This window comes from Typopeltis vanoorti, chromosome 10 (assembly GCF_054136105.1).
Source record: "Typopeltis vanoorti isolate ZY-2024b chromosome 10, IOZ_Tvanoo_1.0, whole genome shotgun sequence".
Lineage (NCBI taxonomy): Eukaryota > Metazoa > Arthropoda > Arachnida > Uropygi > Thelyphonidae > Typopeltis > Typopeltis vanoorti.
Genome location: NC_143558.1, coordinates 25,133,021 through 25,149,446, shown reverse-complemented (window position 1 = coordinate 25,149,446; position 16,426 = coordinate 25,133,021). Strand labels below are relative to the sequence as shown.

Sequence of the window (16,426 nt, the reverse complement as noted above, 5' to 3'; positions counted from 1 at the left end):
TAAGCCTTTACAAGTGTTTTACCCTATGCCTGTTCTAGTTATCATTGTAGTCATTCTCTGGTGGCAACACCATGCCACCAGTGTGCCCTGTAGGACTCTCAAGGAAAAAAACTTTTATATCCTTCTGTGTAAGCCAAAGCTGTTTTAAGTCCTTATAGCTATCTGCGCTCCATATGCCATGTAAAGAGATGGTGGAGCTGGTAAACCTCAGAGTTGACCCACGCTCCTCCCGTATCTCACTAATCAGATCTTGGTTATTCTTATAATAGTTTACCTTATTATTATGGCTATAAGCTAGTGGGCACCCTGTTCCCACCACCTGGACATCAACTACCCAAACATCACCATCTCTTTTAATCACTAAGTCTGGCTTACGCAAACCTGCGGAGGTCCTATAATGTGGCCCCACCATGGACTCTCAACCTTTGTTCTTAAAGCGGTTGTTCCGAATGGAGACCACGGCGTCATGACTCTGCATGCGGATCCCATGGGTGCGGAAGTAACACTGGGCTATAGGAGACAATGTCTCACTGTAGTGGCAGCTAGCCCTACGGTATGAGTTGTCACTACCCCATTGGGCTATGTGGGCTGGAGTGGGCAGGCATTGATCTTTGTCCTGATAAGGTCAATATACTCAAACCCAGGGAGGAGTCTGGTGCCATCCCTTACCCAATCATGCTGGGGAGGCACCAGATATGACTCTTCCACAGAGATGACCATCTCTTGTGTTCTGCAGGTGCTGACTCAATTAAGGTAACTTGATAATGGGACCACCCTTTAGCCCACCTAAAGTCTTATTAATGGGCTATAGAAAGTCTCTCTGCAGATAGGGGAAGAAGATAGTTCTAACTTCACGATTCTGGACAGCCGCAGGCGTGGGATCAGCTATCTAAGTGATGGAACCCCGAGCCTGCCATCCTTCACCCTTATGTAGAAATATGCAGTAAGGGTGTCAGGCAGCAGTCAGAGCCATGATCTCCAGGCTGAACGGATAGCTATGTCCATTCAGGACAGTACCGAGATATATGTCCTACCAAGCACCAACTTGGGGTAAAAGCGAGGTAGGAGAAACAGTCTTTGCTGGGGCTTGAGAGCAGCTTTCCTCAAAGAAGCGATCCCAGCTTCTAGGATAGAAGGGATAGACAATCTTCCCTTTGGGGGGTGAACATGATACTGAGATATCTCCACTCTTCCAGGATGGTCAAAGCATGCAACAGCCTCCCGTGCAGGGGAAACTCTATAGTCTCGACCTTAAGCTTCTTGTCATGATCAGATGGGACAAGAGCTAAAGAGCAGGACTTCTTTAAATTAATAGAAAGGCCTCGAATAGAGAAAACGTCACCTGCCTGGTCAAGGAGTTCCTGCAAGCCTACCTTAGTACAGGCTATGAGAATAAGATCATCCACAAAGGCCATAGCATTAAAGGAAGAAGCGCCTAGAGAGTAGCCTATATGGCTAGGAAGAGAGTGAAGACACTTATCTATGACACAGTTAAAGAAAAGGGGAGATAGAGGACACCCTACACTGCGGGAATAGAAGTCACATGGGACCCTGTAGTGATAGTGATGGAGCTACCCAAGTATAGCTCCATAACATAGGAAAGAAAGTTCTGAACATCCAGCAATATACAGCACTCGAAGGAGAGCAGGAAGGGAGATGCTATCAAAGGCCTTTTGTAGGTCCAGCGACTTCATATATAGAGGCTTAAGGCAGCGTTAGAAATCAGAGAGAAGAGAAGAAAGAAGATATAATTCTCGGTACAGCCATCTGAAGGGACAAAAAGCTCTCTGTCTATAATCATGCTATGTATGTTGCTGAAGTCATTTAACTAAGATTTTATGTCAGAATCTAAGTATCATAGGGAAGATGGTAATAGGTCTAAAGTCTGATGCATGGCTTGAAGTTTCTTTCTTCAGAATGAAGATAGTTCTTGAAACGCATAGGTATGGTGGTATTGCTTTACCGGAAAGGAGAATGTCCAATAAGTCTTCAACAGCACTTTCCGAAGCCTAGCTGCAGGAAAGCCATCAGGTCTGGAGGTGGAGAAATTGGATGGAAGGCTGTTATATTTGAAGGGCAGGAATGGACCTCAATATCGTAAGTTGGTCATCATCAGGGAAGTGTGGAGGTGGAGCAGAAAAGACTGTACTCCAGAATTTAACAAAATCATCAAAGTCTGCTAGAGGTGGACCTTGCAGGCTCTGATCCTCCGTATACCACTTTTTGATATCTGTCAGTCAGCCATCCTCTTATCCATGCTAATATTGTATAACCCAAACCCATTTTCTCCAATTTATGCAACAGTCTATCATGCTGTATTCTGCCAAAAGCCTTAGCAAAATCCCAAAGTATCATGGTGTATCCATTTTCCTTGTCTAGTTCAATGGTAACATTGTTATAGAATGTGAGCAAGTTGCTAAAACATGACCTCCCCTTAGTAAACCTATGTTGTTCATTGCAAAGTAGAGATTCACTGTCAACCCATTTCTGAATGCAGGCCCTAACCAATTTTTCCAAAATCTTCACCACCACCCCTGAGATACTAATTTGTCGATAGTTGGATACATCGGTCTTTGCACCACCCTTGTGCAATGGAATTACCATACATTCCTTCCATTCCTGTGGAATCATCCCTGTTCTGAGACTCATATTAAGCATCCTGGTCAAAGAAATGGCCAGTTCAGCTGAACACTCTTCTAGCACACGTGCTGATATTTCATCAGTCCCTATTGCTGAATTGTTATTCAATTTATACAACAGCTCTAATACCTTGGCCTCACACACCTGCGTTTCTTCATCTGATGAGGTAACAGTGTGATCAATGTTGCGTTCACTAGGTTGAAAGCTTTTAACGAAATGGACACACATTAACTGAATAACCTCTTCTGCATCAGTAACCCTCATGCCATCTGGATTTAGAAGTCCTGCTTTCATATTCATTCTTTCTTTTACTTGCAGCATATCGATAGAATTCTTGTGGGTTGTCTTTAGCATGCAGAGCCAGTTTCTTTTCATACTCAGACTTTGCTTTCCATACAACAGTTGTGACTATTCTAGCCTGCTGCTTATGATGTTCATAACAGACTTCATCCTTATGCAAATGGTATTCCTTCCACATTATCCTTTCTTACGAATCTCTTGCTTAATAAGATTACACATCCATTTGACTCCTACTCTATTTCTTCTTCGAACTCTCAGGCCCCTTTTTTATCACATCATTAAAGTATTGTTTAAATGCTTCCCATGCACTGTCAACATTCTTTCCATCCAGCAACTAATCCCATTCCACTGAACTGAGTATAGTCCTCAGTTGGCCATAATATCCTACTTTGCAGTTCAGCATGTAACCTTTTCTGAATGGAACATTCATCAACTTAGTCACTTCCCAAGTGAGTACCGCATGATCACTATCTTTGTGTGTGTGTGTGTGTGTGTGTGTGTGTGTGTGTGTGTGTGTGTGTGTGTGTGTGTGTGTGTGTGTGTGTGTGTGTGTGTGTGTGTGTGTAATGTACACACACACACACACACAAAGACAAGCTATATTACATTTCAAACAGTATGCCAAAGTGACAATAATTTAATCAACCATTATTCTACTGGCCTGACCTTTAGTGGAAAAAATAAAACATCAGAGCTATATTGTATTTATGACATCATTAGAGAACAAATTCATATAGATAGTTTTAATACAGCAAAAGTGGTGGCCTAATCCATAATTTAACATGGGTGTTGTTATATTAGTGTTATTATTATTATTATTTGACACCTCCAGGGAGTCCAAAGACTCATCAAGGGAGAGTGTGCCAACAGCAGCGAATGATTGGTCCCCTTCCAACTACTAACCATGCGCAAACTTACTTAACTGAGCCATTAGTAGCAGAGGCTCTACCAATCGACCAACCTTTGCCAGCAATTTTGTTATGATCCTAGATTACTTACAGTCCTAATTATAATTATAATTAACTCTTAGACCAAAAGGTTATGTGGGTAGAATATGCACCATCCATATTCTTGGGATTTTTAGACTACCATTATTCTTAAGATTAGGGCGGTTGATAAAAATTTCACAGGCCTCCTTTTTTTTTTTTTTTTCACTTTTTTTTTTCACTGATATTCCTGGCAGTAGAATAACGATTGATCAAATCATTGTCATGCTATGCTATTTGTTATGCTGTTTTAAATGTAATATAGCTTGTCTTTGTATATATATATATATGCATACTCCAGATGATGACCTTAATATAAAGGTCGAAATGTCGAGAAATTAAAGTAATTATTCCTAACACAGTTGTAGTCTCCATAATTTTACTGAAATAAAATCACCTTTCCACTAATCTAATTTGCTCATGTATTTCTTTGCCAACATCTTCCACATTTCCATGCCTATCGCAATATCTCACAATATATCCTATCTCTACATCATACTGCTTCATAATCATTACCACTATTTTTTCCTCTGCATTTCTACCTTGTGCACAATTCATCTGCTCTCATCACCAACACTATCCTCTTCTTCTTAAAACATCATCCTTCCATCTCTATTCTGATCAGTATGATAACCTCATCCAACCATGTAAAAATCACTTATACTAGTGATTTTTAGACAAACTCAATCAATGCAACAAATATGCACCACCTTTCCTATTTCTGATATTCCTGATATACAAAAGCAAGTGCAGCATTCACTTTTAGGTTTGTAAGCAGTAAAATCTGTGACAATTCTCAGCCTGATCCCCCATGCATCCCAAACCAACAACTCTTTGCACTTATCACTGTCACATATGAACTACACATTCACGATTCATTACAGCATCCATATTCATTCCTCTGTATTTCTCTCTTCATCCCAACCTCCCTTTTTTTTCCTGTTAACATTGCTCATCCTATTGGTCTCACACTACTCTTGTCTTTGTCCATTCACAATCACTTCTTTACTCTTACTTATATCACTATCCTGTTCCTTCATATCTCCTCTTATTTCTTCAAATCTGTTATTCACCTTTAACTTTTTCATTACTCTCCAGGCTAGCTCATAACACATCCATTCAGATGCACATTTTACCCACATGACTATATATTTGCTTAAGAGTTTCACTGACCTGACAGCTGTTTAAATTGCTGTTTCTTATCCGAAACAAAGCAGAAAACTACAGTCACTAAGAAAACTAGAAACCAGATTCTGGTAGAAAGGCTTACACATTGACTGTTCATCACTGTATTTTTAAGGAAATTGCTCTCTAGACTAATTATTGATTTTTAATTAACATTTCTGATATTTTGGCAAGTCAAATTGCCATCATCAGGAAACATAGTAACAGTATGATATGTGCATGCAGGTACTAACAGTGGGTAGATGAAGATGAAACATGGCAACCAAAGTTGAGCCTAAAGTCCTAAATACTGCTGCCTAATGGGATAAATGGGTGTCTTGGCTGTTGGACTGAAGTTCCAAGGATGAGTGCTTCCCAAATTTGGGGCAGTTTTCATGAAACCAGACTTGATTAGGTTTTGATAGTTTCTTAAGGCTGAAGCATATTCTAGGAATAATCTCTCATGCTTATATTTGCTGCAGTGAAATATAGTTGTCTTCCAGTGCATCTTTTGATGAGTGTCCAAACCATGGTCAGCAAGTCTTGAGTAACTGTAGTGGTAGCACTATATGTAGTCCTTGTGTTTGACAATTCTGATATTGGCTGTCCTGCCTGTTTGGCCACAATAGGACAATTTTGCAACTGCAAGGAACCTGATAAACACCTGACAGGTCTAGATTTTATATATATATATATATATATATATATATATTAATGATGATCCCACACATACGAGAGTGGTCTGAAAAGCTCTCGGCCTAACAATGAAAAAATGAATTTATAATTTCAAAATCATTTTTATTTTTCAACATAATCTCCCTTAAGATTAATACGTTTATTTCAGCGATATTCCAGCACCATTATCTCACCCCCTGTATAGTGATTCTCAGTAAGATCTGCAAAATACCCCTCTACAGCTATAACCACCTCTTCATTCGAAGAAAAATGCTGACCAGTGAGGAAGAGTTTTAGTTTTGGGAAGAGATAGAAGTCAAAGGGGGCCAAATCTGGGAAATAGGGTAATGTTCCAACATTCATAGTGCAGATCCTTTAATTTTACCATTGCCAAAACACCTTTGTGGGCAGGTGCATTGTCCTGATGAAAGATGATTTTTTTTCTTTTGCAAACCATGTCTTTTCTCACGAATTTTTTTGGCTAGTCTGATTAAAAGATTGGAGTAATATTCCCTGGTTATTGTTTTACCCTTTTCAAGATAATTAATAAACAAAATGCCTTTAGCATCCCAAAACACCAATGCCATGACCTTTCTTGTTGATGGAACTGACTTTGTCTTTGGCGTTGAACAACCAGCTTCTGTCCACTGTTTTGACTGCTGTTTGGATTCTGGTGTGTAATGCTAAATCCAAGTCTCATCCATAGTAATAAATCGATGCACAAAATCAGTTTTATTCTTTTTATTCTTGTTACAAATGCTCCAAGCACTGTTCAGAGATTTTCATGTGAGTGCATTTTTGATCTGCTGTGAGCAAGTGCGGCACCATCTTGAACAAAGCTTTTTCATTTGCAATTCTTCATGCAAAATATATCCTGCATGTTCTTTTGAAATGCCTATAGTCTCAATAATTTCATGCACTTTGACTTGCCAGTCATCCAATACCACTTGATCAATGATTTCTGGTGTTGTTACACTTTTTGGATGTCCTTCGCGTGGATCATCTTCAAGGCTGGTACGGCCATGTTTGAACTTGACAGCCCATTTCTTAATTGTCGAAAACGAAGGAGAAGAGTGCCCATAAACTTTTATGAGCTTCGAATGAATTTCTTTTGGCGTTAAATCTTCTTTTACAAACAATTTTATAACCATTTCAAGGGATACAGACAACACTTTTGCTTCAGACAGCTGTATAAAACAAACTTCTGTTTGAAAATTCTACTTGATAGAATGACTTGCAATTTCACATGGATGCTCATGACAGATGTACCAACTTAGAAAAAAAAAATAGTGTTGCCATCTATGGTTGAGGCTGAGAACTTTTCAGACCACCTTCATAAAAGGTCACAAGATCTATAACAATACAGTGACATGTGTGGGCAAATGATTAAGGAGGAAATGTAACCTGTTGATATGTTTCTTAAAGAGTGGGAGGTGTTCAGTGGAAAAAACAATATGGGTAAGATTGTTCCAAAGAATAGAGATGGATAGAATAGGAAGCTGATGGTGTTGGCCAGTAACTGCTCTAGTTCTTATATGGTTTGAAGAAAGTGGAGGAAAGATAGCAGCGAATTCAGAGGCAATGCCCATGAAAGTACATATAGAAAAGGTGCAGTGCTGAAAAGCCTATGATAAAGTGACTGAAGGGAATCTGTGAGGGAAGGGTCATCTATTCAGATATATCAGTGAAATTGGTACCAAGTATGATAACACAAATAACAGAGCAAAGCATACTTGGTGTATTTGTAGGGAAAAAAATTTTGAGACTGCCAGTGCTCTTCAAGTTCAACATGAATTTTGAGTGAAGCTGAATGCAAGAAGCCTCCAAGTGATTGGGAACAAACATTGTGCAATATGACAACATATTTTTTTTTGAGATGACACATTTAAAATGTTTTCATTTGACTTTCATTCTCATAAGCCTGCTGAGTTAACAGACACCAAACATAATGATGTGTCACATATTTAGATAAATAAATAGAATTAAAATTGGAGAGCTTTTCAGAAGTTCCATATGAACAAAAAGCCAATCTGATCTCCTTAAGCAGATCATTTATAAAATGCACATTTTCCTCAATTTATCAATAATGAATGTCTTTAATAAGTTTGTAATAAAATTTATTACAAAAGAGCACTAACCAACAATCCTTTCTAATTCTGCATGTTCATGTTCAGATGTGAATGTATCAGCTACTAGTTTCCCTGGAGGAACTTTCTGGCCTACAGGCAATGTTCCCGTGTCTCCCTCTTCTAATTCAAAGGCAGTATTGATCACTCCTGTCCTGGGAACAGGAGGAGGTTCACTTTCCAAAGCTTGTAATTTTTTGGATCCCCGTATAGATGTACGAAGGAATTCTTCTTCTTCAGCTAATCTTTTCTCTTCTTCTTTCCTCTTCCTAATGTCTTCCTGTAAAACAAATGCAAGAATGTAAACATGGCCACCTAGCAAGGCAAAACATTATTTACAATTCCTTAGCATTAACATTATTTAAAGTTGCCTATGATTTGCAAAAGTGATAAAAATTATAATTATTATTGCTATTGTTAATACTATATAGTATTAACTAAGATAAAAAATCCAAATGGCTATTTTTTCTGGTGAAGTTAAATTAAGGGGATAAAAATCCCTTATTATTTTACAGCCAGTATGCGAAACTCTGATATCAAAAACTACGATCTAAGAGTTTCATGCCGAAGAACTATCGGCGAATCCAAGCGTAAGTGAACACCTGGTAGTGCAACACCGAGGCAACTCGAAGCAAAGGTGGAGCAAGCTCCCTCACTATCCTTGATATTTTCTCATAATGTAAAACACAGCTCCTAGGAGATGTAATACTGCCTTACATTATGAGGAGAGGTCACTACCCAGACCGGTTTATTTTCTTTATTATTATTATCCTTTATTATTTTACTGGCTGTAAAATAATAAGGGATTTTTATCCTTATTATTTACCCTTAATTTAATTAATGAACCCGGTCTGGGTAGTGATCTCTCCTCATAAGATAAGGCAGTATTACATCTCCTAGGAGCTGTGTTTTACATTATGAGAAAATATCAAGGATAGTGAGGGAGCTTCTCCACCTTTGCTTTGAGTTGCCTTAGTGTTGTACTACCAGGTGTTCACTTACGCTTGGATTCGCCGATAGTTCTTTGGCATGAAACTCTTAGATCGTAGTTTTCGATCTCAGAGTTTTGCATACTGGCTGTAAAATAATAAGGGATTTTTATCCCCTTAATTTAACTATACAGTATTATTATTACCATCATGAAGGCCCATTGAGATGGAAGAGCCAGGCTGAACATGTAGATACAAATCAAGCCTGGAATTAAATGAATTCCCACTAATCATATCTAGTGTTATCCATTCTGGTAGCATAACTTGAAAAGTATGCTGCACAACTTCCACATAAACCTCTCATCCTAATGCCACATATCTTAACAAAGAAAGAAAACTTTTAAGTTATCAAAACACCTGGTTAAATTATTGAAAGCTTTAAACTGTTCTACTAACTTCTACATTAATAATTCTTAACACTTTGTATTCATGATTAAAGATATACATCTACAAAGGGATGAAAATCATGGCTAGTTTTGATGTCACTTTCCTCTATACTAATGTGCCCACTGAAGAAGTATTAACTCATTTACAAGTTATCTAGAAAAGTCATGACACTCTTGATTCATTGTATCAATTCAGGTTCATAAATTCCTATTCAGAAACACTATCTACAAACAGAACTTTAACTTAGCAACCCTCTGTCACCTGTATTGGCAAATATATACTTAGAGGCCTTCAAAGAAAAAGCCATAAATGCCTTTCCATTAAAACCAAGACTGTGGAAAAGATATATTAATGATGTTTTCTTGATTTGGAGCCATGGTCCAGATTCCATCCAAGTGTTCTTGAACCATCTCAATAACCAATGCCCTAGAATAGAACCAAAAGTCTAGAATTTATCATGGTGCTAGAGGTTATCTTGTTCCCTTCCTTCTCCTATAAAACTAACTTGTTCATTGGAAAAATTGAAGATCTCTATCTACAGAAAACCTGCACATAGTAACAGATATCTTAATGCTCAGTCTCATCATTATCCACCCTCAAAAACTTAGTATCATTTCTACTTTGGGAACCTGTGCACATATCTCATCAGTGATGAAGATGAGATCGCGAAAGATTAAAGTTGATTTCATTGACTTTTCAGAAGAATGGATATTGTAAAGTGACTATTTCTAAATTCTTGATAATCCATCTGCATGATGGATTAAACTGCAAGATAATCATGTGAAAAATTTTATTTCTCTTCTGTATATCAGTTTCATTTCAACCAAATTACCAAAAATTCTCAAGAAATGTAAAATCTATACTTCATTCATCACAACGGATCACAATGGGTGATTTTATTTATGATAATATAGAACTGAGATGGCAAGATAGCATCTGGAGGCAAAGAAAATAAATTTCATGAATTTCGTTTTTGGGAACAACTATTTTAAGCAGTATATAAAAGAGGGCAGATGAGGATCAAAGCCTTGAATTTGATCATCTCAGCAGAGGATGTCACCATAAATGAGATGTCAAATCTCCTGATTGGTAAGAGTAACCATGAACTGAATACCTGAGTGGTTGCCAGCTATGTGAGGACTTCTGTGAGTAAAGGATATATAGACCTACCAGTATAGGGATTATGAAAAGCTCAGGACACAGCTTGTAGCTGTATATCATGGAATGAAGAGTTGGATGGAAAGGAGATCAATTCTGCTAGGATGCTATTCAAGAACCACCTTGCACAAGCAATGTATAAATAGATTCCAATTATCATCATATCATTATCAAATTTCTGATATATATCCTCAGGGAGTGTACAGGATTTTGTGACAGTACCACATGAAAAAGTTACATCATTATTAACTTCCTATCAACCATTTTCTCCAAATTAGTCCGTTACTTGTCAACATTCCAATATTATCTGATCTTATATTTCTGTCTTCTAAAGCACTTTGTACTGTGTCATGTAAAATCCACCTATATCTTGGTCTTCCTGTAGGTCTTTTCCTGCCATCCTGGTAAAGAACACTTGTTTTACCCATCTTTCCTCTTCTATTCTGTTTAAGTGGCCCTATCACCTGAGGTTAGCTCTGTTAACACATTCTGGAATGCCAACAATGTCAAGTGCTTTCCTAATATTCTCAGTCTTTGATCAAGAATTTTATTTCTAACCCAGCTTATTTCCAACCCAGTGATTCTTCTGAATCACTAGAAGCTGGGTTAGAAAGATCATAAATTAAAATTGGTTTGAACCATGTCTTGTATACAGTTGGTTTAGTGTTTTGAATTGTTCTCTTATTCCATATTATAAATTTATTCAGTTGACTTCCTACCATACCAGCTTGGTTAATTCTGCTGTCTATTTCTAAATTTAATTTGCCATCTTCACTAAAAATTCTGCCTAAATAGCTGAAATGTTTTACTTATTCTATAGGTTCAGGATGCAGTTAATGTTTTCAATGTTCATGACTGTTTTCAATGACTCTATCATGCTGATTTCCATACCAAATTTATTACAGCAGTTATTCAATTTAGTCAGGGAATCCTGCAGACTTGTCCTGGATTTATTTAGGAGTATAACATCATTTGCATAAAGTAAAGAGATGAGATTAACATCTCTTTACTTTATGCAGCCCACAGGATCTCATGGGAAAAAACCACCATGGTCCACCACAGCAAATTCAAAAAAGAGAGACTATTTTTAGAATCAGCAGCAGCTCTCAGAAATCAACCAAATCTTAATAAATATGGTTGCATTAAGCTTCCTAAGATTTGGGAAACACTTATCATCAGAGATCCCACCTTACATTCCAGGCCACCTACAACTGCCCTTAGAGGATGCTCCATCTAGATAGGACTTTAGAGTCATCCATGTGGTTGGGCTTAGTATTGTGTGGTATTTGTGTATATGCTAATTAGTTTTTGTAATCCCTGAAGACGTCTCAGTGACTGAGACAAAATATAGGAAGTATTAAATTCTGTTGTAATCCTTTCTGAGTGCTGTATACAATCCATTAAGCCTCCAACATGACGTCCTCACAGCACTTAAGCCTCTATACACAGATTAACATCTCCATTTTTGATATGAAGTTTAATACCACTTTCATAACATGATCCATATAGATGATGAATAACAGTAGAGATAATATACACCCTTGTCTAACACCTGATTTAACATGCAAACCATCTTCCCGTAACTCCTTCAATTCTAACTGCTGATTTTACAACTCAAATATAGGCTAAATATTGCTTGATATAATGTCCCATTTACACCATACAAGTGGAACATTTTGAACAGTTTTCCTCTTGGCACCTTATCATATACCTTTTCCAGATCTGTACAATGTAAATACAAATCCTTATATTCTTATGATTTCTCAACTATTTGCCTTAAAGTGAAAATCTGATCATGACAACCTCTGTTTGACCTGAATCCAGCTTCTTCTTCTCCAAGCTCCTCCTCAACAATTTTTCTGAGCCATTTCTCAAGTACTTGCATAAATCTTACCAGGAACACTCAGTAGGAAACCTATATAATTCTCACATTCAGTTTCATTTCCCTTTTTGAGGTGGACACTATGAGTGCTCTAATCGAATCATCTGACCATGTCTTCTGAATTATGCTTTGGTGGAGCTTGAAAACCATGTACAGCTTTCAAGCTCCACTGAAAGAAAAAAAAAAAATTCCACAGTCTCTATCCCCATAATCCAGATACCAAATCTGTACATAATAGTCCAGTTACAGTTTCAAAGCCTTGCAAAGAGGCAAAATAACTTCCTTATCTTTACATGCCAATATTCATTTAAAATCAAAATTATTCTTTGAGTTTGTAATTGTAATTACAAACTCAAATTTGTAATTACAAATGCGACCTTTGAACTTCAAATTCTTATCCACCAGTTATAACTCCAAAAGGTGTTACATTGAAACTTGCTGAATGGAATACGTGAAAGTAAAGTAGTAGAAAGTAGAGATTTAAGAAAAAGACTGTGGCAGTAAGTAGTTACATGGGTGTGTCAGGTTGTAGCATACAGATCAAATATACAGCAGAATGATATTACAAGGAGTGTTAAATATATCAGCAAATTATCACATTATGGGAGATTTTTAACCACAGTTTAATGACCTACACCAGAAGTAAAACACCACATTAAAGGAAAGAAATGGAATTTACAAAGTTGCAGAAGATCAAGTGTTGGATCTGAGGAAAAACATCACAATAATCATATCAGATGGCAGATAACAGTAGCAGTTATCAGCCATCTGAATTCACCAAAGTTTGTTGGTGTAAATCATCCAGATAGATATGATATCTGACATTGGAAAGAAAACAGATGGCATAATGAAGGTGGATGAGCAGGAGTAAAGATATAACAAAATCTTGAAATAAATGCATCAAGAGAATCAAATGGATAGCACATGTATATTTAAGGAATGTGCAAAGGAATTGGTAGTACCTCTAATATGGTTGTTAATTCAATTCTTAACTTCAGCATAGAGAGAGAGAGCGAGAGAGATGATAAAATAGTTATGGTGCATAAGAGTGTTGTCAAAGCAAAGGAAGCAAGTTATATTCTATTGTGGTAGTTAAAGGCTTGGAAGAAAATTGGTCAGCTAAAATTCAGGAATTATTAACCACTAGATGGTCGAAACAATCACAAGGTCTCGCTAAACCAGCAACACATCTGTCATATTGACCCTAAAACTCATCTGCACTGTTAGCATTTACAACAAACTCACCACACATAAAAATATGCTCACTCAATCCCTTATTTGCCATTGTACACAGCTTAAAGGAATGACCTCTTATCTTCCTCATTAATCTGGTAAAGTTCTCTTGTCAGCATAAATGCTTCTATCAAATCACCTTTTTTTCTGTCTAATGTAATGTATAGTCCAATTACTGCTTTATTACTCATATTCAAAGCCTCTCCAAAGTTTCCTCACCCAAACAAAAAGAGGTGATCAAATCTGCACATAATAGTTCATGTGTTGTTCTAATCAGAGCATTGCATACTAGTACAGCTATAAAAGGCTCTGATCATAACTATATCTCCTTATCTCTATCTCCTCAGTGCACCCCTTATTAGAGCAGCAATGTATTGTGAAATCTTTGTAACACTTGCAATGTGCTTCTAAACTTCAGGCCTCTTTATCACTCTTGGGATCACTCTTGGTGGATGTGATTTGGGATCATCACTTGAGATCCCAAATCACATCCACCTCCTGGAGGAGTATAGTTCCATCAACACAGTACACAGCTCTACACCTCTGCATTCCAAAGTGCAACACTTATTATTATTATTATTCGTGACACCTCCAAGGAGTCTGAAGACTCATCGCGGGAGGACACCTGCTGTATGACTCTCCGTCTCCACCACTACCGAACCTCTACTACCAATCAACTACATCAGCACCATCTACTGCCCACCACCACAACAAGTATTCTTTGTCTGTAAATTGCATGTGTTCTGAAGGCCCGATTTGTCTGTATGCAGGATGAAAAACCCAAGTTTCCAGGAGAAAAAGCCCTGCTACCTCCATATGAGATCGGCTAACTCACCGTCAATTGAAAAAGTCCATATAAAGATTCTTCCCGTCATGACGGGAATCGCACTCAGGCCTTTTCCAATCAAAGGGCGCAATGTACCGTCGCTCTTCCAATTGCGCTATGGAGGCAATTTTTACCCTTTTGAATGATAATGGACCCATCTGGCATCTCATCCATCCAACTAGAAGTATAATCTTCTTCATGAAGAGACTAAACATCAGCATCACTTCTTATAACTTTCCCCAGCTTTACCATCATCATTATCAGCAGCAACAAACAACTGAATATCCCCTGTAAATCTACATGAAATATCATTAATAAATAAGTCAAAAATTAGTGGCTCAAGAAGAGAACCGTGTGACATGCCAATGGTTACTACGATCACTGCCTCATCATACACAACGTGCCTGCATCATTGAGACAAGTCATGTATGATGAGGTGACTAATATATAAAAAAAGTCCAAAAGGGGAAAAAAAAACTACACATTATGAATTTCCCTTATCCAATATGTGATCCATTTCATGTAATTTGTATAGCAAACTGTCGTGGCAATCTGTCAAATGCTTTCACAAAGTCAAAAATAAATAAATAAATAAAAATACGCTATATAAAGTCCCCTTATTGAATATGTTAATGACTGTTCTTTTTTATAAAATGCAAATGGCCTGTTAAAGTAAAGCAAAGGTTAGTAGTTGGAAGGGGACCAATCGTTCAATGCTGTTGGCACACTCTCCCTCGATGAGTCTTTGGACTCCCTGGAGCTGTCTAATAATAATAATAATAATAACCATTTATAAACTAACCCATACTGATCATTACTGAGAATCTCACAGTTATCAACACAAGCCTGTATTTTATTCCTAACCAATTTCATCAATGCCTTAATAATAACTGGAATTCAGTCCTTCCAGAATCTTCCTCTCTCTCATCCTTGTATCTCACTTGTCCTTCCGCAACCTACTTACCATAAATAAAAATTATATATGCACTAATCAAAATAGGGTGTTTCATTCAAGTTTTGTACAGGAGATTTAAAAATGTTCCACAATACTATATCAGTAATGAAACTATATTGTCTTGTGTATATATCTTATTGTTTTTGTCCATTGTGTGTTCAAATGGAAATGTTGATTTTTGTAAAATCAACAAAACCACAGAGCCTGAACTCCATTTATTTTCTACTGAAAACCAACCTATACAGGACATTATATTCACAATACATCAGCACACCACCAACCTCAGAAATATGGCACCATAAAATCCTTAGTGACCTAGAGCAGCGCATCCCAAACTGTGGGCCACGGCCCCCTTGGGGGTGGCAGGTTTTGTTGAGGGGGGGGGTGAAATAATGAAAACAAATTTAAAATGTTTTAAGACTAAGTAGATTTTTTTTATTTTAAAAGAAACGTATTTTTCTTTTTTGTTATTTTTTATATTTTAATGGAAAAATTCACACATTGGTGTTGGTTCACAAACTTTGCTTCCTGCGTATTTCGGCACTTAATGAATATTAGTAAATATTGCTTATTCATATGTTTCATTTTAAAGCAGTGGTTAATTGTATTTACTTCGAATGCTCTCCAGGGAAGCTCCAAATCTTCCTCCCTTTCATCACGTGTTCGTAATCAGGGACTGTTGATATTGACTTTATATATATATCAAAACTCGTTTTATATTATCACTGTCATCCGAGCTAGTTTTCTGTTACCAATAAAAGTTTCGCATATACTTCACACATGAAAAAAAAGCTTAAACAAGTTCATGTGGGGAGATAGTAACTCGCTTGCAGTGGTAAACAACACGCCATCCCTAACAGCCACTACACTGCAGAGGCAATAAAAACAAGTACTTTTATTATGCCAGTGAATAAGGTATGAGGAGTCTGTGTAATATATTTCTCAACAAATAGTGCAATTAGAGACAACTGAGATAAAAACCCACTAATTAATGAATCACATGCCCCCTCATACAGAAACTATGCTATATAGACTGAAACAAAACCATATGTTGCATGAGCAAACACAGTATCTAACTAAAAACTATTGTTATTAATTAGATGTG

General features: G+C 37.2%; 1 protein-coding gene across 1 annotated transcript in view; it reads right to left on the bottom strand.

Annotated features, from left to right (window-relative positions):
* The window catches only part of LOC150102240 (uncharacterized), a 266,604-nt gene that overhangs the window by 93,858 nt on the left and 156,320 nt on the right, over positions 1 to 16,426 (bottom strand). The window contains exon 7 of the mRNA XM_090399535.1: positions 7,904 to 8,171. Within this exon, the coding sequence (XP_090255661.1) occupies positions 7,904 to 8,171 (268 nt within the window). The remainder of the gene's footprint in view (positions 1 to 7,903; positions 8,172 to 16,426) is intronic.